The sequence below is a fragment of the Parasteatoda tepidariorum genome, chromosome 10 (genome assembly GCF_982258835.1).
Source record: "Parasteatoda tepidariorum strain Cologne lab strain chromosome 10, Ptep-v5.0, whole genome shotgun sequence".
NCBI classification, from domain to species: Eukaryota; Metazoa; Arthropoda; class Arachnida; order Araneae; family Theridiidae; genus Parasteatoda; species Parasteatoda tepidariorum.
In genome coordinates, this window is record NC_141764.1 from 21,651,613 (window position 1) to 21,675,419 (window position 23,807).

Sequence of the window (23,807 nt, forward strand, 5' to 3'; positions counted from 1 at the left end):
ATGAAAGTACAGGATTTTCGCCAGCAGAGTTAGTACACGGAAAAAATGTGCGTACTCCTGAAATTTTGTTGTATGAACAGTGGACCAAAAGAGAAATAGATGAATCTCCTGCGACGGAATACGTTTTTCACCTAATAAACCGTTTAAAAAGATGCCAAGAAATTGCAGTTAACAAGATGGAAGATGCAGCGTTAAAAAGGAAATCGTATTACGATAAAAATAGTATTAGGAGAGAGTTTAGTGCCGGAGATTTGGTTCTTGTTTTGGCTACATCTAGAGCTTATAAATTGTCTGCTCAATGGTTGTCTGCTCAATGGATTGGCCCGGGGAAGATAGAAAGCAAAATGTCTGAAACTAATTATTTAGTGAATATTCCAGGAAAAAGAGAGAGTTCACAGATTTATCACGTAAATATGCTTAAACCATATTATAAACGGCCTGCAATAATTAATTTTCTATCCTGTGCAGAAAACGATTCTTCATCTTTAGAACAAGATATTGACTTTCCACAAGTGTATATTTCACCAGATGAATTTGATGTATCTGAAATGATTAAAGACAGTCACCTAAATAATCGCCTTAACGGACATGAAATCAACCAATTGAGGAATATTTTAAGAAGATATTCAAAAAGTTTTTCAAATAACCCAGGAAAAACTAACTTAATTGAGCATGACATTCAACTTAGTACAAATAAGCCAATCATTTCCAAGCCTTACCGAACTTCACCCAGACAAACCGAAATTTTAAAAACTGAAGTACAGAAAATGCTGGACTTAAAAATTATTGATTTAGGTGAGAGTGATTATACTTCTCCTATGATCCTAGTAGAAGCACCAAATAAAGATCCAAGGCCCCATACAGCACATTGACTTCGTTATGACATCCTAAAGTTGTCATCTTTAGGATTCTGTGACTTCCAGAGGAAGTCCTATATTTACCGCTAAATGTCCTACGGATGTCATCTGCGTGTTAGAATGTCCCACCTGCAGATATCTTAATGATGTCATAACTAGGACAGTTTCAGGATACCTTTAGAACGCTTTAGGATGGCATTAGGACATAATAAGACCTGTTTAGTAAGGATTGAGGTAACTTGTGGGATGCATGTTGGAAATGGTGTGATAGTAATAGGAGGGTGTCTTATTTTGGAAATAAATTTCATCTTTGAAATTTTTATTAATTTTAGCAACTTAAATAAGGTTTTTCTTTTAAATTTACTAAATTAGAGGTCAGAAAAATGTTTTCTAAATGAAAAAAAAGGTGATAGTTTTTAATTTGTATACCACTCTATTTTTCCAGAAAAATGGGCTATTCCTCTACTATTTTTTTTAGGAAAATTAGTAAAGGAAAAGGGAGTAAAACAGTTAATAAACAAACGTATCTAAAGAAAAGAATAATGTATCATTTTAATACAAAAATATGCAAGAAAATTGGATTTCACATTTCTATTGCTTGGAATAAAAACTTGGCCATTATTAAAAAGTCTAATTGAATGTACCCTTTGAACACCAAGGAAGGTTACCATTCTCCTAATTAGCGTTAGTTTTCTGTAAAGAATATTTCTTATTAAATTAAATTATGAGACTTATTGAATCTTTTATGTACATTGTAATTTATGATTGCTTCATTATTGCTCATATTGTTTAATGTAGTAGATATATTAAATATCTTATAATAAAATAATGAATAATTTTTATTTTAATGTTGCTCTAATACTGAGAACTTCGCATTAATATTTAAATTTCTCGCAGGATCAGTTGAAACTAGTTAATTGGCAAAATAATTCTCATTACATTCTTCTGCAAAATTTACTAAAAAACATTTTATATTATAAATAGTTCAAATGAAGTTGTAACTATTTTATCAAAAACTCAAAATAGATGTTTATGGATCACATACTTTATTGTTTAGTTATTGTGTCAATGATGCAATTTAAAAAAAAAACAAATAAAATTAGAAAATTATCTGTTTTTATATACAAACTAAAACAGTTGTTGCCATGTTTTGCTGAAGAATTGTTAGCTGAAGGCATACTTAAATCAGTATCTTGAAAATATTAAAAATAACATGTTTCAAGGATTTATCCATTTTTTGCAGCATAAATTATGCTGCAAAAAATATAATAATAATAAATCAGTTATATAATAATAATAATAATAATATAATAATAATAAATCAATATGCAAATAAATATGAGAATAGAAAAAAATAAACAATATTAGAATCACAAAAGTGAAACTTTTATTTACACTATTATTTCCTTAATTTTTTTACAGAATAAACTCTTCTTTCTTTAGCATGGCGCAACCAGCCTCTAATAATGCTTCCAACTTCATTTACTTTAGTGCATGTGAAAACACTGCAAACAGCTTCTAAAACATAACAAAAAGAAAATATAAACAAACCAGTAGGTATTTTCATGAATAAACATAAAATTATTTCAGAACCTATTTAAAAGGTATCTCAAACTAAATTAGTAGAAGCCCAGATTTCTGTTACTCTCAGGGAAAATATTATGGGGTAACCTTGTTAAGCTGCTTTTTCAATTGCCCATCATACGTAACTTAATACTAGTTCACTAAAAATAAAATGATTTGATACATGTTTGATTCATTGTTATAAGAATAATCTAGTAACAACAACTGTAATAATGATAAAGCTATTAGTACACACAAGTGCAAGTCAAAAAAAGTGTTGGATAACTGAAGTATCGTATGATTACCATTCTACTATGACTGGAAAAGAAGATGGTGATACTAATAACAATATTATTTCAAACAACACACTCATAAATTATTCCAATGTTTGAAATTTATAAACTCATTGAAAATTCATGGAATACGAAATTTATAGTATATTAAAAAGTTTGGCAACTTTAGCAACACAAATTTTAACTATATACTGTCAAACTACAAATGGAATAATTAATATATATATATATATATATATATATATATATATATATATATATATATATATATATATATATATATATATATATATATATATAAACAGGGATTAAATATTACCAATAATTGCACCTGACACTCTGTAACCAAAAAATCTTTTTTTTCATTATTGCCCATCCAGCTTTAGAGTTCAACAACATCATCAGGCATGATGTGACGAATAGCTTGTCTTGTACGTTCTTTAAAATCAGTTCCATCAAGACTTTGCAATCTAGCAGACTATGAGAAAGAAAAAAAATTATACAAATAAAAATATTTTAAAAAAGCAAATTGACATGTAAATGATATAATTAATAAAAATTTATTTTAAAGAAAACAAAATTTCATTCTGAAAATAGTTTATCGTAAATCTGTCCTTGTAAAAGAACGAGCTCTTGGAGAATCAAGAAAAAGACAATACTAAAATTTAGCATACAATTTTTTTTTGTAAAAATACAAATATGTAAATACTAATTAAATGTTTCAACCACAATTATCAGTTAAAAATGTTAACAAAAATTTAATAATTGAGAAAATATGCAGATCAACTACAAGTAAGTTTTATATGCCTTTTAAAGCACTAAATATTTTATCTTAAGAGATCATTGAATATTTTTTCACCCCGTCAAAAAATACATATTATGAAACACAAGATACCTACCTAAAATATATCTATAAAAGTAAACTAAGAATTAAAATGTAAACACATATATTTAAACCAGCTTCACAATGCAAGAGGTGAATAATGACAAATATATTTACAAGAACTTTTTAAAAGAAAATAAACTCCTTACAGATTCAATAACTTTTTTCAATACTTTTATTAACTTTGAATATATTTTTTTAAAAAAAAGTATTTCTTGAAATACTAAGTAGTGAGCATGAAACTAAGCATTAAGCAGAAGAAATTCTAATAACTGCTTTTGAAACAATGACATTAAAATGAGAAAATGTAGACACTATTCTGTATAAAATTAGTTACACATATAGACATTTTGATCGCGTCCATATGATTCGTTTTTAAATAATAAACTTAACTAATATTAATATAAATATAATTTAAGAACTATTTTCAAAAAGATATGAATTACTGAGATAGTGAAAATAATGTAATTATCTTCAGCAGTTAAAATTGATAGCCTGATTAAATTTAATATAATAGTTAAATAACTTTGCAACTTTTTATTAATTTTAAGACAGATTGATTATGAACAATCATATAAGGAGAAAAATTGAATTCATTGCAGCAAATGCTGCAATTTACTCAGACTAGGACGGAAAAAAAAACCTGCAGCCCTTTTGCCTGGTTATTTACTTGGCTAAGTATCTCTAATTTTAAAAATCCCTATGGACCGCTGCAAGCTCTATACGCCTATACTTCCAGGTTACTGTTTCGGGTGTATTTTAAAGCCATTTGGCTCACAACGCGATCATTGTGTTTTGAGAACTTGCAAGAGAACATTGTGATTCTTGCAAACGTGGTATTTGATTACTTATTACTTGTGTTTACAATGCTAAAGGCTAAAGGTGCTAACACTAACGTAAGATGATGTACAGCTTGCAACAAGAACAAACAATAATAAACAAATTGAAAGAGGCCAAATCAGGATTGCCAAAAAAGGGAGTTATTCAAAATCTAGCAACCATGCTGCCACCTTTTTCGCAATGCATCTCTAAAGAAATAAAACAAATTTTCACTTCTTACTCACCAGAATTACTTATCGTTACTATCTTATGAAATACAACAGATTTGAGCTTAAAAATTATATAATTTATTTCTTTTGTTAAAAACAAAATTATCAGTTTGAAAATATAGCCTAGCAGAATAAGCAGTAGCAAGTATTGAGTTGGAGATTGTTATTGTTTACATTTATATTCAAAACACCATTCATAGACAATTTATAGACAAAACTTTGTAAAAAATGGTAAAATAACAATATACTAAATAATGAAGATGAATAGCAACATTGAAATAATTTAAATGTCATTTCATTTGCAATTAGAAGAAATGATTAATTTAGGGTTACCAAAAAAACATGCCAAATAACAAGTTGAACTTAAAGGAAGAAAACAAAAATAATAGAAAGAATGAGTTATCAGAACAGACAAAAATTTGCCTCACAAAATAATAAAAGTAAAACTTCCTCAATAATTATGAAAAATTAAATAAACCACGCATTTAAACATTTAGTAATGTATGTAAACATTGCAAATGAGATATTAAAGATAATGACGGGGTTCAAGTACACTTATAAATCAAATATATAAATAGATTATAAAAAAAAAGAAAGATAAACAAAAAAGAAACTAATAAGATATTTGAGCTTATAAATACCTTATTGTTTAGATTTCACTAGCAGAATTGCTCTTGTCACTGGATAAAAGAAATAACATTAACGGCAAAGTTGAAGTTAACACGCATGCGCTGAACGATGATCCTACAAGACTCCTAAAACACTCCTTTGAAAGGCCTGTCATATTGCTGTCTATTTGTGACATCCTACGAAATTCTTTCTTCTGAAACTTTACGGATATGACTGTTCCAGGAGTGTTCGGAATGTTTTGGGATGTCTTTAGGACGAAATTTGTTGTATGGGGCCCTGCATTGATTACCGTCGTCTCAACGAAATAACGGTAACACAATATTTCCCACTTCCGAACATAGAAGACCGAGTTGAAAAGGTAGCCAAGGCAAAATTTATCAGTCTTTTAGATTTCGCCAAGGGATATTGGCAAATTAAGCTTAGTCCAAACGCTCAAAGATTAGCTACTTTTGTTACCAGTTTCGGAACTTATAGGCCATTACGACTTCCATTAGGGTTGAAGAATGCCCCTTATTTTTTTAGCAAATTAATGGCACGACTACTAAAGGGTTTAGAAAAATTTGCAGTGCCATACTTTGATGATATAGCAATTTTCTCAGATACCTGGGATCTTCATTTAGAACATCTTAATTGTGTATTGCAGCGTATCAAAGAAGCAGAACTTACAATGAAACCTTCAAAATGCCGTTTTGCGCAAGATCATGTTCTTTATCTAGGACATATTGTCGGACAAGGCTATAGAAAACCCTCTGATATAAAAACACGAGCAGTTGCCGAATTTCCTGTACCTAAGACCAAAACTGAGATCAGAGCATTTTTGGGACTAGCGGGCTATTACAGTCGATATATACCAATGTTCTCTGTTCTGGTTGCACCATTAACAGACACTTTAAAAGGCAAAACAAAAAAGGGAGAAATTACCTGGACGATTGAATGCGAAGAAGCCTTTAAGAAACTAAAAGAAAAATTAACGAGCCAACCTATACTCTTCCCTCCCAACTATGAAAAGGAATTTATCTTGCAAACAGATGCTTCGGAAATTGGTATGGGTGTGGTATTAACACAACTAGATAATGAAGGCCATGAACACCCCATAATATATCTGAGTAAAATGTTTAATGAGTCCGAAAAAAAATATTGTACTACGGAAAAAGAATGCGCCAGTATAATTTTTGCCATCAAAAAATTACGACACTATTTAGATGGGCAAAAGTTTACTATTCAGACTGATCATCACCCGCTAACCTGGCTTAAAACAAATGCTAGTTCAAATGCCAGACTTATGCGTTGGGCTTTAGCATTACAACCGTTTAATTTTAAAATTGTGCATAGAGCTGGTACTAAGAACAAGAATGCAGATTGTCTCAGTAGAGTATCTATTAGTTCTTGATTTGAATTAGACAAAAGTTAATTGATGGGGAGGAATATGTAAATAGTGTTTGTTTTTCTTATTGATATTGATACAGATTAGTCTTATTTCCTTATTCATATGTATGATTTATTTATTTTAAAAAACTAACTCGTAAAGAAAGTAGTTGCTATTAAAGTTTGAATTAAAGCTCTAATTAATGTGAAAATATAAAATAAAAATGTATTGAAGTTTTTGAAATTGAACCAGTTAAGTTTAATTTAAGAAAGTGCTTAAAAATGATTATATTGAAAATGAAACATAGGTGTTAAGCGAATTTGTTTGTAGAGAAAAGTGCTAGTGTTCTTAAATATGTTATTTTTTATGCATATAAATATTAACAAGATTGAGTAGAATCTAATTATGTGAAGCTTAAAAATGTTAAGTATATTATTTGGATTAAAAAAAAAATAGTCATACCAAGATAAAAAAAATAAGCACTTTGAAAAAAAATCTGGTTAGCTTCAGTTTTTAGATATTGTTGTATATATGTAAATAGTTGTGTTAATTTGTATTTATTTTGTGTGAAGTTAAATTATAATATTTATTTACATTCTAATTTTATTTCGAATATTTTACTTTGATATCAAAATTGAGTTACAAGTGAATTGTCTATTAATGTTTACTGCAAGAGTCTAAAAATAATTTAGAAATTTTAAGTTTTAAAGTTAATTATTGTACATCACTTCTAATGTAAAAATTGTATCTTGCATTTAATTTGACAATTAGAAAATTTAAATTTAAAAGTGAAATGTTTTGATTATAACATAATGCATTGGTTTCAACCTAAAGTTTTAGAGGACGCAAAAAAGTTCATAATAAACTTTTCCCTTGTTTTCTATGGAAAAGTTCTTCCAAGGGGAGAGGAGTTGTAAAGTCTAAAAATATTTAAAAAAAATTGGTTTGCAAAAGCATAAATTAAATAAATAAACACATAAAGAGATAAATTTAAAAAAATAAAAAACAGACGATAAAATTAGAACACCAAAAGAAAGTTGTTGATTATTTTTAAGATTAGTTTTATTGTGGAATTTGAGTTTCCGTATATCCCGTTACGGGGTTTTCTAGTTGTTTATGATCTTTTCACTATCCCGTTACGGGTACTGTATATTTGTTACTGTTTGTGTTGTTTGTTAATAAAAGTTTTTTATAATAAAAAAACTGAACAGTTCTTGATATAGCTTATGATACGTTACACCATGAAAGGTTTTTCGCGGTTTTCCTCTCCATGCAAAGTAAATAGAGCTTAGTTGTCTTCTAGAATAGGTTAAAAATTACAATGCTACGGAGTTCAACATAAGTAGTCGCAAATACCTTACACTAGAAAGACTGAAACTTAGTATATGCCTACATTGTCCAAAAGCAATAAAAATGACTGAATTGTGACAGAATAATTAATGTGTAGAGAAATTTGATTAAAGTTAATTTTTAATATTTTTTTATATTATTTACAGTTACATAACAAGTTGTTAGTAAATATTAACAATAAAAAAAATTGTATGTTGTACAAAAAATCACAAAATTCTAAGAAATTGTGTCATTATATACATCATTGTTTTTCTAATTGAAATGAAAAAGCAGTTAAAATGACTTCCTTGGGCAATCTAGTGTTGAATATTAACTACAACTATCTACTTATAAAGGATTAGAATTACTCACAGATATACCGAAACTTTTAGTTAACAATGAATTTAAGACAGAATGAGCTTCCGTGGCCCATCTGGAGGAAGAACCTGTTGAAGGAAAAATCTTTCATAACTCTAATCACGTTTCCATGTATAAAGCTGTATTATGCGCCATCCCCCATTCGATTCGTTAGTTTAAAGAAAAATAATTGCAGATAAAATTTTAATTTATAACGCCCTGTATAGTCTGCAAGCAACTCTAAAGAATATTTACTTCACTTAATGAAACAAGAATTCCCGAACAATATTGTTTTTCATTGGATAAAAGCACATGCAGGATGGGCAACGAGGAGGAGTAACTAAATTAGCCTGCGAGAGATCGACAGTCGACCTGTTCGAAGCAGGCGGAATGCAAGAGCTTTGGAAAGTGAGAAAATGATTGCAAGGCAGGAGAGACGGAGTGACAGTTTTACAAAGGGAGGCACACATTCGAGCTCCTCCTGAAAGTTCAAATCAGGAAAGTTACCGGGAATTTCTTTTCGAATTAATTCCTAACTAATCATGGTAGTCATAGACAACATCAGTCCAGGTTTTCGGGGGAGTTTAGCTGTGTCATATACACGTAGTTTAAAATGATCACATTGCTTCAAGTGTAAGGCACTTAAACTATGACTTTTCTGTCTTCCTTGTCGATAGTGGGATTCCTGGAAACGAGACTGCCGACATTTTAGGCAAAAAGGGGTAGAGGTCCTCCAGAAACCTTTGAAAAGCCAAACTCCTGGTTAAAAGAAGGATAGGGCAGAAAGCATTATGTGACTCTGCCGATAAGCCATGGGCCTCACTGCTTCAGGATAAAAACAGTTGATTCCAGATATTCCTAGAAGAGCAGCTGCGGCACTTTTTCGCTTTACTACTCCCAATGACCATTTGCCCACGTATTTGTGTCGGTTTGGGCTTTGTGATTCTCCTTTTGTCCTTTATGTGGACAACATTTTTTGATGCTGCTCATCTTGACTCGGGTTCTGCACTTGCGTTTTTAAATTGTAAAGTTCAGAAATATTGGAAGGTCAGAGAACTAATGGCATCATAGCCAATCTTCTGAGCATTTGTAATAAATAAATAAATAAATTTTCCTTGGTGACGGAGATTAAAAAAACAGCGTTAAAGGCTATTAATCGTGTGGCGTTTTTATTTCTATTATATAAAGAATTTATATAAGTCTTGCTTTTAAACAAATAACATTTTATTATTTAAACAATTTAAGAAATAACATGACTATATAAAATCAATTTAGAATTTACATAACTATTTTAGAATTAGAATCTACAGTTAAACCAACTTATTATTTAACATTAATTCTTGCGTGCTTTTAGAATAGATGGAGAGAGAGAGACTTACAAAGTTTAGTCATGGTTTCGGTTTCAGCCTTTACTCACTCTGGCTGATTGCTCTTTTGATTGCTTTTTCAACCCTTTCATTCGGCTGCTTTTATATCGTATTTTTTTTGGGTGATAAAAAGTTGCAAATCTGAGGAAAGGTCAAGTCCAAAAGTTATTGTTGTTTTCGAGTTTGTCCCATGATGGGGGTGACATTGTAAGATTTAAACCTAATTGTTTTGTTGAAAACCTAATTGTTGAAAACCTAATTTGAATTACTTTATCCGTATTTAAGTTACTATTTGCCGATGGAGATTTCCCACGGTAGTTTTATTTAATCGAAGACTTTGAAATGTTCTAGAAATCTAATTTTAGCCCTTTCTCTTGATTTTAATTTTGAGTGACGATAAGCGTCACAATCGGTACTTACTACACTTTTTTTTAGGATTAAGGATTTTTTTCTCTAATTTGCCATTAGGGGGCCGGGATAGCCTGGTCAGTAGGGAGCTGGGCCCATGTCCAAGAGTTCGTGGGCTCGATCCCCGCTGACTGAAGACTCCCCTCTTAGTAAATGGTGACTGATGCACGTTAAAATTTTGTCGAGTCTCGAAGTCCTCCATGTTCCCATAACAAATCAATACCTCTGGGGGTAATGATCGAGGAGTTTCCTTGTCTTCTGGATTTTTTGAAAATTACAAGGCTACGGAGTTGAACATTAGTAGTCGTAAACCCAATATTGGGTTGGCTGTTCAACGACGGATATAAAATGAAATATAATTTTTTTGTGATGAATTTTAACCAACAATATGTCGGTAAACTTAGTATTATGAATATCCATAGTGATATGCATAGTATACTCATTCTCTCCAAAATCGATTTTTGTTCCCTTATAGAATTAACTTCTCTGAAATTTTATTTTCGACTTTTCTAAGCAATTGCCTGATGAATTAGTATTCAACGGTAAGTATTTCCTAAAATATTAAATGAGATGAACAATTTTAGCGAAAACACTTTAGTGACTTTTTTTCTAAATTTAAAGAGATAAACACTTTACATGGTAGATTTTATTTTGGAAGATTGAATTTTATTTTAAATTAGCAAGTTACAGAAATATTATCTCACAGTGGTGGAATTAAGTTTTAAATTATTGACTTAAAGTCTGAGAAAGAAGGTAACAAAATATGAGTTCTAATAAAAAAGAATCATATTGGGTAATAATAATACTTAGGTTAAAATAAAACACTTGGTTTGATCATAATGATTTGTAGAGGGTTTAACATAATTTTTAAAAAAATTATTTGACGTAATTCATATCGAAACGTTGATTATGTTTTATGAGTATTTATTTTAAAATTAGTTTTTTTTTCAAATTTTTAATTGAAAGCTACAGTGAAACATGTGATAGAGCGCTTACATTCGAATAAGAAGAACCAAGCTCGAATCCCAGCAATGGCTCGTGGATTCTAATTCTCCCTGACGCTCTAATTACAGCAAAAATATATAATCGATATTTGTATTTTTTACTTATAAAAAGCAACCTACTAGTTACTAATAAAATTTCTTTTATTATGCAATTTATATTTGCGATAACATATAAAATCCAAAAGAATGCAGTTAAAAAAAGTTTTTTTCCCTCATATTCAAATATTTATAAATAACTGATTTTGTAAGATTAAAAAAATTTACATGATGATTAACTGTTTTCTTAGATCTAATTAACTACAAATAAGTTCAAATTTAAAAAATTATTGGTTGGAAGTAGGCCGTGTTTGGGAGATTTTGCTTTTAAAGCAGAAAAAGACACCGGTGTTACATACTGTATTTCATTATCATTTTAAAATGTTAAATATAATACTGTTTACTTATTTTGACCTTAATTGATGCAAAATAAAGAAAAAAGTATGAAAAATATATTTAATAAAATTTCAGAATCAATCAAACCTATAACCAAACTAATCAAGCTTAAGAAGTACGATAATATGTTTCAACACCATGTTAAAAGTGGAAGAACAATATTATTCGCAAATTTCCACTGTGGGGCTCGTCTACTGTAAATGTCCATTATAACGACAACTTACACTATCAGATTGAATCTTCGTTATAATGAGCTTTTTGTTATAAGCTAATGCACATAAATTGAATATAAAAGACTAAAACTATAATCGACACATATTTACATCTGATATTTTAAGCAACTATTCCGACTTAATTTGTAAATCTATACAAGACAGCTTTTACCTACAGATTGAGCGGAACTTTTTGAAAGTGCAATAGCTTTTGAACGTCCTATATTACACTATATATTTATTTCACTAAAGTGCTGTCAAGAGAGCGAATAACGGAGAATTGTAGAAGGGGGGATCAACAAAATGCGTATTGCTCAGTTATTCAACAGAAAAATAGGGAAGAACTTCAAATGAATTGAACCATCATTTCAAAACTTCAGAATGAATAGAAATCACCCAACCACATTAATTATGACAGTAACTTCTACAACCGAGTTCATTATTTAAAATCCATTTCATATATTAATCAGAATAAAAGCAAAATCGCCAACAATGATACTCGAAATCGATTGACGTGCGTAAGGGGCAAAACAAGCGGGTAAAACCTCCAGCTCTATTTTGCTGTTGGGCAATCCATTCATCCTATTACCAGAGTGAGAGGCTGCCAACATTAATAAATCAATACCAAGAATATCCGCAATCGGCGCTCCTTTTATAAAAAGAAACAATATCTGTCAAGAGGAAGTAAAGAGGAAGACAACCAGATGCATCTCTATAAGATGCAGCAGAAAAAGAAATACTCTTTTCCATGTAAATATCGTTTAAAACCGCGATCTTTCTTCGATTCAATTTTCGGAAAGAGTCTGCGTGGGAATCGAAGCACCTGGTGTAGCAGAGGCGCTCTTATTTAGCTACTCGAAATTCGACTGGAGCGTCATATCGCTCGAGATGGGTTTTATCAGAAAGGCCGAAGCTTTCATTCTAGAATAAATCTCGTGATCACATATGTCCGTAGCTCGAATTGAATCCCCGCAACATGGGGATTCTAGCGTTGGGATATATTATCCGTTTTTATCGTACTAAAGTATTAAACCTATAATACGCTTAAGCCACATCGCTTTACAACGTAGGAGAATGTGTTTTCATTCCTTAAGTCTTGGCTCACATTTTATATTTTTATAATGGCCAGAGAGCAATTTTTTGAGGTAGAGTATTTCTTCGTGAAAAAAACTGCTCTATATCAGGGATGCCCAACCTATTTTGTTCCTTTCCAACATAGCTAAAAACTCATTTCCCTATCAAAAACTTGAAACTATATTTATCCAGATTTTGATTTTTTTTTTTTTAGCTGCGCAAAATGTGTAAGACTGAAAAGCGTATTATGAAGATTTGTAGAAAAATGTACAGAAAATACGATAAAAAAAATTAAAATTCAGTTATATTCTGAGCAAAGTGGCCCGAGACATGCGAGCCACTCTGCTCAGAAATGAAACTGCAGGGTTAAAATTTCATGTACTGAAAGAACCATTTTTAAATATGAACTCGCACGAGTTTTACTCAATTACAATTTGTACGAAAGTTATTGCAATTTTAAATGCTATTTCTTTTATTTTCCTTTAAATAATGATTGTTTATACACTGTTGTAGAAAAAATTATATATATTTCTCGATTTATAAGCTCACACCCGAGTAGAATTCAAAAGCAACAAAGAAAAACAGTTGTCAGATATAAATCTTAACATTTATATTCTGAACTTTTAAAAATAAAAAATTATTTAATTAAAAAGAGGTAAAAGAAACATGTTTATTTATTGGAGATTTCAAATATAATATTTTATAACAGCTTTTACCTTCTGAAACAAACGTCTTTTACGTAGAATGCTTGGCTGTAAACACAACACATTTTTTAAAATATCGATTTAGGAATTTTGTATCCTTTTTAATTTAACTAATTAGCAAATACTGTGATTATTTCAGCTTTATGCTGAACATCTTTTTCGAAGTAAACATCACTTTCTTGGAGTATACCTTTTCTTCGCTGGTGATATTGAAAAAGAATTTTATTTTAATTAATATCACCAAAACCAAACCTCTTACATATTGAGTTTAACGTGGCTTTAAAACGTAATTTTTTTTAAATCTTTGGCTATATTTCGGGGATTGTGTAGATTTATTTGCTATAATAATAACATTATTTTTTATTTCACAGCTGTAGGTACGTTGCATGTTAGGTACGAATATCTAGGTATTTTGATTGTTGGTTGAAATTACCTGTTTTTTATTGTTGTTGCTTGAAATTATCAAGGTTTTATCAGGTGTTTGTTGTAATTACCTAGGTTTTTTTTAATGCTGGTTGAAATTATATTCGTTTGATCGTTGCTTGTTATAATTATGCATGTTTATTAATTGTTGATTGCAATAATTTAGGTGCATTAGTTGTCCATTACAATTATCAAAAAGTAGATAAATTAATCTTGTACGAATTTTGTTGTTGTTGTTAGAATGGATTCTCAAAAGATAAAATTATTAGTAATAATAATAATGATAATGAAAATAATGCTAGTGCCGATGATGATGGCGGCCTGAAAATCAAGACAGTGTCATCTTAGTTTTCCTTTCTGTTTTAAATATCTTTAACCGTATAACATTTAGTTATTAAATAAAATAATATTTATATTTTATATTGTGAACAATAAAGAATTATCGAAATTTGTCTACAATTTTTATTAAGACTTCTCATCTAGTTTTTCGTATTTTGTATTTTTTTCCCGAAAGGAAAGAAAAGAACTCTTTAATTCCATTATCAAAATAGCATATCTTAAGTCTTAATTTTCACAATTTTAAATATTTATTCCAATCTAAAAGATAATGTTTGATGCTTAAGCTATTTAACTAAATTTTAATTGTGATAATCATATTTCAGGTTGATATTTCACCATTAACTTCTCTAAATTGGATCTCACATTTTGCAAGATGCTTACAATGGCTTTAGTTGGTTGCTTACCAGATAATGTCCAACAGGTACGTTCATTTATATTTCTTTAAAATAAAATTGAATAATTTTAAACTGCGATCTTTTCATGAATATTATCACAAACAATCTGTTCATACAATTAATTAACCTATTAACACATAAGCTTTAAATAAAAACAGAAAATGCTATTTTGCATTGAAATTTGTAACTTAGAAGAAAGCAAACTCCTAAATGCAATAAAAATGTTTTTTTTTTAAATTTCAATTAATTGAATTTGATTAAATTTTTTACATTAGTTCAGTTAATTACATTAAAACGTTATAATTTTAGCACTTTTGACACATATTTTTATTTTCATTTTTAACTTGAAACAAACTCCACAAGACTCAAGAAGATATTTAAATGCAAAATAGAGAAAAAAAAATCCAATAGTATAATTGAATGAAATTTTTAACCCTTCTTATAATTTTTTACTGTATTTAAAAACTGTAATCAATGAGGGTAAAATGAAATACATTCTTACATAGACAATCGCCTTCTAAAGGCTTATGAACATAAATAGAGATTTTAAAATATCTCTTTTCTGAGTGATAAAATTTTATCAAATGTTGCCCAACATATTTAATGGAGGCTGGATTTTTAGAGGTTGAGCAGAATATATATTTATAAAAATATATAGATTTTTTTGTGGAAATTTACATCGATAAATTTTCAAGGAAAAAATGTGAGCAAAATATTTAAGTTCCTTGTTTAATTAAATAATTTTATTTTCAGACTTGATATATTCTTACTTTCTGTCGTTTTACTATCATTAAACTGGCTCTAATTAAATAAAAAAAGTTATTATTACCAAATAATAATTTCGCCAAATGATGGTTTCATTTTATTACATTCCATGCTATTTTGTATTATTAGAAAGTTCATTTAAATACTTACTTTTAATTTAGTTTGTGCAAGTTTTCGGTGATAGTCTTAAATGTTTTTTTTGGTAAAATTATCACGCGTTACTGCACAGAAAAGTAGAGTTAGGAGAAAAATATATTTTTAGCTTTCGCTTCTCTCCTCTTGACCATGTTTCCCAAAACAGCAATGTTTCAAAAACACATTTTGTTTGTCAATAATTAAATATCGCTTTTATTTAGATTTGGGCACCTTTTTTCATATGTTCTATGTTCTTCTTTTTTCACCGTTTTATGTTCATAATTTAATTTAATTTTTATTTAATTCATCATTAATCTATGGAATGTAGAAATTTCATTTTCTATTGTAACGCATTTTCTTATATCAGTCAATGCAAGAAATATTTAAGCTATAATTTAATTTTACACCTTAATGCTTTGAAATTGTATTTTTCCCTTTCAAAAAAAAAAAAAAAAAAAAAAAAAAAAAAAAAAAAATTGAAATTTCTGTGGAATATCTATGTAACAGCTTTTTTTATTTATTTAAAAAATTTTGAGTAACAAAGTTGAAAATAAAATTATGGTTATTTTTATATTCAGCATTGAATTTTATGTTTTAAAAAACCCTTAAGATATGAGGCATTAATGTTTTAGTAATTATTATCATAGTTTTATCGTGTAATATATTTTTTATTAAAATATTCAACAAAACGAAATTAGTATTGAATTTGAATTAACATTAAAATTAATATTGAAACAATTTTATTTCGGCAAATATTTTTAAGGAAAATAACTATTGCAGTAATTATGAAATAAAATTTTTTACTGTTATTTTAAAAAAAAATTACATTCTAAGTGGACACTGTGCACATTTGGAAAAAAAAATATTAGAAAAAAAAATATTTAAAAAAAATTTGAACTAGAATACATCAAAGACTTGAGAAAAAAGTATGTATTTTGACCCGGACGTGATTTGAACACGCAACCTTCTGATCTGGAGTCAGACGCGCTACCGTTGCGCCACCGAGTCATGCACTTGGCTTGTTATCAAAAGTTGAAAAACAATCCCTTAGCTGAGTAAGCAACAATAAGCTGATAAAGGGAGTAACTCTCTATTCTTTTTCACGCATCAAAACATCATCCTATTTTCCATTTTATTTTATGCAAACTGTAAGATTCCGTGCTTAAATTCGCTAATGTAAAGCATATTTTTGAATTATTCATTTATTTTCCGTATATTAATTAAAATTTTATGTTGGAATCAATGTTATAAAAATGCAATAGTATAATTTAAGATAGATAAAATTAGAAACAAATAATAAGTTTCAACACATTTTTTTTTATCACGAAAAACATAACAAAACCAAAAAATGAGACAGCCAATTGAAGAAGGTGACTTACATACTTTTGTAGCCAAGTAGGGAGGAGGAGTTTGGGATGTGCTTACTTAAAGCATTAAGATCACATTATTTTCAAAATTTTTTTAAAGCGTCAAAAAAAATTTCAAAAACTTTTGAAAAAAATTTAATCTGAAACAAAAGTAAAGTTTAAAGAAAGAAAACGTCGAAAAATAATTTCTTTTATGAGTTTTGGACGTCAAAAGTTTTAACCACAAAAGGAAATCGCAAAAGATTCCTAAAGAATATTTTTCTTAAAATTTTATAACAGGAATTGAAAAAATTTTATGTTTTATATAAAATTGCATAATTACTTGATATTTAATCCTAATATTGGATAACAACACAAAAGTTCTAAGTCAAAGCAAAAAGGGGGTGTTGAGACGTTTTTAACGTAAGCAAGGGAGGGGATTTGTGGTTTGCTTATCTTTGCAGACAAGAGGATGACCGAAATTACCAAAATCATGCTTAAGAAATATATAAACGACTCCAATGTCGGTTATTTTAAGTTGTTTTAAATTAAATGTGGATTAAAATTCTTGCATATATATATATATTTCAGGCTATTAAAAGTTTTTCCATTCGGCCTGGCAAACAACACATCACATTTGCTTTTCCTTTCATGGAAGAAACATTGCGTTCTTTTTGTGAAGCTGACAACATCACACCCTTAGATCATGAAAACAAGTCCAGACTTGCATCTGCGTCAACGGTGCTATTCTTTGACGAGTGTCTAGAAGTTGTGCATGGATTTCAGACATTTGTTACCATTCTACCCCAACTTAACAAGTAAGATAATCTCTTTTGCGAGCTTTTCCTTTCCCTTAAAGCACAACAAATATATATATATATATATATATATATATATATATATATATATATATATATATATATATATATATATATATATATATATATATATATATATATATATATATATATATATATATATATATATATATATATATATATATATATATATATATATATATATATAATAACAGAGCTACAGTCCCTGTTATCAGTGCTGTATTTAGCTTGAATAATGCAGTCGTAAGCCATCATACTTTCTTAAAAGGTTTATTTAAAGGTAGGCTAGGGATTATAACAGTTCACATCCACACTCCACAAGAGAGGGGGTTGGCAAGACTTCTGACAATTCCGGAACTGCTTATCAGGATCACAACATGATGAAAAAGGACACGCAAAAACTAGTGTTCTTGTGTTATATACGAACACAGATTGAGGTAAAAAGGCACGGTCTTGTAACCATACGCATCACCGAATGTCATTTAATGCTTCCTAATATGGAAGTGAAAGAGGGGACTATTCAAAAAATAACTCCTCCTTTGAAATATAAATCTAATTATAATTCAGTGGTATGTTTTCAGCCTTAAATTCCCAAATTAGAATATCTCTAGGCTTACTCTTTAACAAAGACATTTTATGAAACCGAAAGAGTTTTAATGGTTTGATTAATACAAAAGAATTTATAATTTTTGTATTACATACATATATATATATATATATATATATATATATATATATACTACTACTACTACTACTACAACTACTAAATTGTTCCGTGTCAAGGCCTTCTTTTGTCAATGAGTTGTTGTTCTCGTCGTTTATTACACTCTTGAACAAATTTGAAGTTTTAGCTTTAAAAAAGATTAAATTTACTACTATATAAAATCGAAATTTCTTTTACACTGTAATTGCGCTTAAAAATTGAATATGCTAAACTGGTTTATATCACTTTTTTTTACGATTTTAAAAATGATTCTAATTAAACCGTAGCTAGTGAAAAAATTTAAGCTCGAGCTGTTCGTACTACGTAAAAGAGAAAAAACTAGAAATAAAACCACCGCAAATGTAGCGTGCTTTCACAAGAAAAAATTATTAACGGTTTGAAAAAAAACTACCTCGTATGTACGATATAATTTTTTATAAGTCCTGGTTTGCCAGGGCCTTCTATTTCTCTCTAAAGCATGTTAGATTTTAAATGGTTCTACCGAAAGTTTTTTCTCTTTTCTGAGGTATAAACAGCTCTATTTTAAGCTTTGAGTTCTGAAGAAAATGGGAGTATTGTAATTTTTTGACGATAAATTTTGTTTTCGTAATTTCGGGTTTACACTGAGACATTGTATTCAAAACTGTAGGCTTGTATTCGAAATCTATGCTTAAGGAACTCAATACTACACAATTTATTTCTCACCATTAATGGTCACCTCTTTGCAAAAAACTGACATTTTTTCTCAAATAATATCTCGAAAAGCTATAAAATAGTTTGGATTTGATTATTGTTATTTTTGTTTCATTTTGCTAAATAAAAATTTTTTAATTAATGTAACCTCAAATGAACTTTTAATTTGCAATTGAAATACAACTAAAGTACACTTTCGTAATAGTTAAAAGATATGATTGATTTTGACTGCACTTCTTTATAATAATGGCATTTTCACATACATTTTATATACATTGAACAATTGATTTAAAAAAATAAATCAATAATTTTTTTAATAAAATTGTCTGTTGAATGAAATGAATTACATGAAAATTATTTGACTTGTTTTAAAAAATGACTCAAAAATTAGTTAATGCAAATTTTATTTATGTTTAAAAAATTTAAAATTAATTTTAAATTAGCACTTAATATAAGAAAAAATTAAATTTCAAGCGAAAAGTAATATTTAAACTAAAAATTTAATACTGAAACTAAAAATTTAATATTAAAACTAAAAATTAGCATTTAATTAAACTTAATATGAACTTTAAAAATTATCGGAATCAATGCATTTTTAAAGCTTACTAAATTTTCGATAACATTTTAAAATTAAGAAAAAAAAATGCCATACACAACAGCGTTCATTAAAATTTGTTGAAAATTTAATAAAAGTGTTGTTTTGGTTTCGAATTTTCGCGTAATGCATCAGAAATGTAGCTAGAAAAAGGTGCTGTATTGTTACTTTCCTGCAAAATAACAATTTATGCAGAAAAACACTTTTACAGACAAGCAAAAAGAATTTTCTTCTTAAGAATTGTAGGCCTAACGCGATTGATGTTTTTATCCGTCTATTTAATTCAAAAAGATTCATTAACTACTCTATTAGTGTTATGTTTTTCAAAATTATATTATTCCTATAAGGGAGCAGCATTTGTAGAGCTTCTTTCAACATCCGGTAGAAGATTCGTTTGTATTGGTTTAGATTTTTTTTTTTTTTTACATCATATTCGACTTATTTTTTAATAAAATTATTTGTTTTCGATAACGAAAAATTCGTTTGCATGCGGTAGTTATTCTGCTTTTGGAGTACAATGCATCAGATCACTAATTTGTTATCTGAAATTAAGATGTTTAAATTCCCTAAAGGCTCATTATGCCTAATTCAATAAAATAATGATTTAAAAAAAAAAAAGTCTGGAAAAAAATAGTCACGTTCTGCTATGACATCAGAGGAGGATAGAAAGATTTCCTGTTGGTTTTTTTGAATTTTTTTTTAGCATAGATAGTGAATTGTTCTAAGATTGAATGATAAAGAGGTGTTCTTTAAAAAAAAATCTTTTAACAACTGTTAAAAGAAATCTGTGTATTTATTATTAACTTTTAAAGTAATCTGTGTATTTTTTATTTATTAATTCTAAGACAAAAAAAATTGAATCTGCTCTTTTTATTTTTAGGCATATAGAAACTATTTAAATATTTTTTACATATTTGAGAACAAATGTCTAACTCGGTAATCAAAATATCAACTTAAAAATCCCTTTTTTTATCCTTCTCTTTATTATGGTACTTGTTACTGCGACCGATCTATACTAATTCAATCTGACCCAATTTTTGGGTTTATGACTACTAATGTTCAACTACGTAGCCTTGTAATTTTGAGCCCAATCCAGAAGACAAGGCATCTTCAGGATCCAGTACAGGGAAAAATTTCCTTTCGTGAAGGACTTTCTGAGGGAACTAACCCGCCTTTGCGCTACATGTAGACGAAGACCAAGAGAATCTCCCACGGTTAGCCTGGAGGCAAGGAGACTTTAACCCATGATCATACCGCTGAGGATATTTTACGGCAGCACTGTGGTCGGTACGAGTCAGATGCAGAATTCGTAACCCGGTTCACGTCATTGGAGGGCGAATGCTCTATCCCCTAAGCCATCGCGACACATGCTCTATCCGCTGAGAAATCGTGGCTCTCTAAATGAATATTGTAAAAGTGAATAGTGTATAAGAAATAAAAACATTTCATAACTAACAATACACTTAAAACCAGATTATTATTAGTAAAGAATTTTCTTCCTGATAATAATAATATTCTAAAATTTTAAATATAAAAAAAAATTAATGTGTATTTTGGAATGCTTACTTATATGTTGTAAGTATTGAATATATCTTTTTCTATTCAATTTTTTATTTATTATGATAACATTTTAATTACTTTCTTTTATTATTTAATACCTGGATATCAAAATTTCAATGGAGAACTTAAAAAAAAAAATTTTTTTTATTAACCTTTTATTTAATAATTTACTTTTCAAAATTCCTTTATTGTCACTTTTTATGTCATATTTACTCATAAAAAAATTATTGTTTAAACTAAATTAAAATGATTATTTCTGTATACATGTAAACAAAATTGTTACCTCCTTTCTTTTGAAATTTTAAATAATTGCCACTGATCAAACACGTTCCCTGGGTTGAGGTTGGTTGGAATAGTGGCCAGACGCGGATTATACTGGTAAGGGTTTTACTAACCTAGGTACGTATCCGCGTCTGAAAGGAAAGAAAGAAAGAAAGTGTATATGAAATATGTGAATATTATGCATGGATTTTTTTCAGGCCCTGTCCAAGGAGTAGTCTTCCAGTAGTGATGCTCACCCTCTATCAGAGAGACACCACAGAAGGAATCTGCAGACATTTTCAGAACCTCATTCGAACCCTTATAGAACACAAAACAACTCCCGATTTCTGGAAATTGCCTGTAAGTCATGTCAACTTTTGCATTTTTACAAAAACTATTAAACTGAGTAAAGGCATTCAAAAGTTAAGGTTTATTAAAATGTACCTACCCATTAGGTTATACAACGTGACAATTATTGAGTTATATAGAATAATAATTCCGGAAAACACTGAGTTCAAACATTTAAAACAAATTTTAAGAGTAACTGCAGATTACTAATTTAGTTTATGGCATTTATGGCATAATTTGTTTTAGTTTATGGCATAATTTGAGGCAGATGAATAGCGAAATTGTACAGTCGGCAAAAAAAAAAAGATATCACCCTGAATAACTTTCGTTCTAATGATCCGATTTTCACGAACTAAGTGTCAATCTTAATGGTTCCTGGGGGTGACCTCAAATATGCTAATTAATTAGTGCTAACTATTAATTAAGTTACGAAATCAGACACAAAAACGTACTTTCTCTGAATAAACATATATTTTTTTTTACATATTTGGAATCTAGACACTTAAATTAGGGGGGGTAGACAAAATTTTAAAACAATTGAGTCGTAAATTGGGTTGCAATAAAGGTTTATATATTTGGCGATAGTCCAGAAAACCGCCAAAAAAAGTCGCCTGCGCAAATAAATATTTTCAGATAACCCATTGACTGATTCAAAAGAGAAACGCTTAATTTTACTAGGTTGCTAGGCAATCAATTTCTGACTGTAAAAAAATTGAAATAATGTTTTGTGATTGCTCTGAGAGGTTTAATTAATAGTTAATAGAAAACATCTCGAAGTTTCTAGGCAATAGACAATTTTTAAGTTCATTTATGTCCAAAAAGCAAAAAAAAAAAAAATTTTTTTTTTTTCTCCTTTGAAAAGAAAATTTGAATCGATTTATAAGTTTTTAGAATTTAAATACATGATCTTTTTATCTGATATTATTTAGATTATGCTATTTTCGCTATGTTTATTCGAGGATTTCATACTAAAATCAAATTAACATAACTTATACAAAATTTTAGCTATATACAAAATTAGCTATATACAAAATTTTAGGGATAATGATTTTTACAGCTTTAATCGAGTCTTCTAGGCATGAATGTTTGAAGAAAAAAAAAGTGCTTGAAAAATAAAATGTAGATTGTATAGTAATTCTCATGCACATTCACAAGGTTTTCTATAATTTACGATATTTCTTTTTTCTATAACTCAATGAATTGCTGAATGTTTAGTGACATTTTAAAAACATTGAAATATTTTATGTTTAAGAATAAGATATTGAAATAATATGTTGCATATTGTATGATTCATTGTTTAAAAAATTGCTTCATTTTGCTAGATATTTACGTTACATGGTTTTCTTTGGATAAAGATGATTAGCAAATAGCATCCACATGTTTCGATACATTCTGAAACTTACGTTCGCAAATTCACCATAAAATGTCGCACAGCATATTCTTCAATTACGATAAGCTACATTTACCACCAAATACTGCTACTATGATTATTTTTGTTTTTTTATATATATATATATATATATATATATATATATATATATATATATATATATATATATATATATATATATATATATATATATATATATATATCTGATATGATACTCTCTTTTTAAACAGAGCTCGTAAGGCCCTTAAGATACTGAAATGGGGGCGCGAAAACTTAAAAGATTTTTTTTTTCCTAATGCCCGCCTGTGTTAACATCCGTCAATTCAGACATCTACAGGGCGACAGATATCTGTGTGGCCTAAGGATTCCTAACGAGCATCAAACATTCTCAAAATTAAGTGTTCATTCACTGGAAAATTTAGTGTTTATTCAATTTAAGAACTGTTCCTTCACTTGGTTATCTTACTACTTATTATTTAAACCACCA

General features: G+C 28.8%; 1 protein-coding gene, 1 long non-coding RNA gene and 1 other non-coding gene across 3 annotated transcripts in view; 1 reads left to right on the forward strand and 2 right to left on the reverse strand.

Moving 5' to 3' along the window:
* Nucleotides 1-23,807, forward strand: part of LOC107446022 (uncharacterized) — a 194,463-nt gene that overhangs the window by 152,274 nt on the left and 18,382 nt on the right. The window contains exons 2-4 of the mRNA XM_087153622.1: nucleotides 14,614-14,711; nucleotides 17,523-17,749; nucleotides 21,801-21,942. Of these exons, the coding sequence (XP_087009748.1) occupies nucleotides 14,664-14,711; nucleotides 17,523-17,749; nucleotides 21,801-21,942 (417 nt within the window). The 5' untranslated portion in view covers nucleotides 14,614-14,663. The remainder of the gene's footprint in view (nucleotides 1-14,613; nucleotides 14,712-17,522; nucleotides 17,750-21,800; nucleotides 21,943-23,807) is intronic.
* LOC147802432 (uncharacterized) lies at nucleotides 2,222-5,545 on the reverse strand. Its single transcript, XR_015429841.1, has 3 exons — nucleotides 5,287-5,545; nucleotides 3,033-3,191; nucleotides 2,222-2,375 (listed from the first exon to the last, which is right to left on the reverse strand). It is a non-coding gene; the product is annotated as an uncharacterized LOC147802432 (long non-coding RNA).
* TRNAW-CCA (transfer RNA tryptophan (anticodon CCA)) lies at nucleotides 16,522-16,593 on the reverse strand. Its single transcript has one exon. It is a non-coding gene; the product is annotated as a tRNA-Trp (tRNA).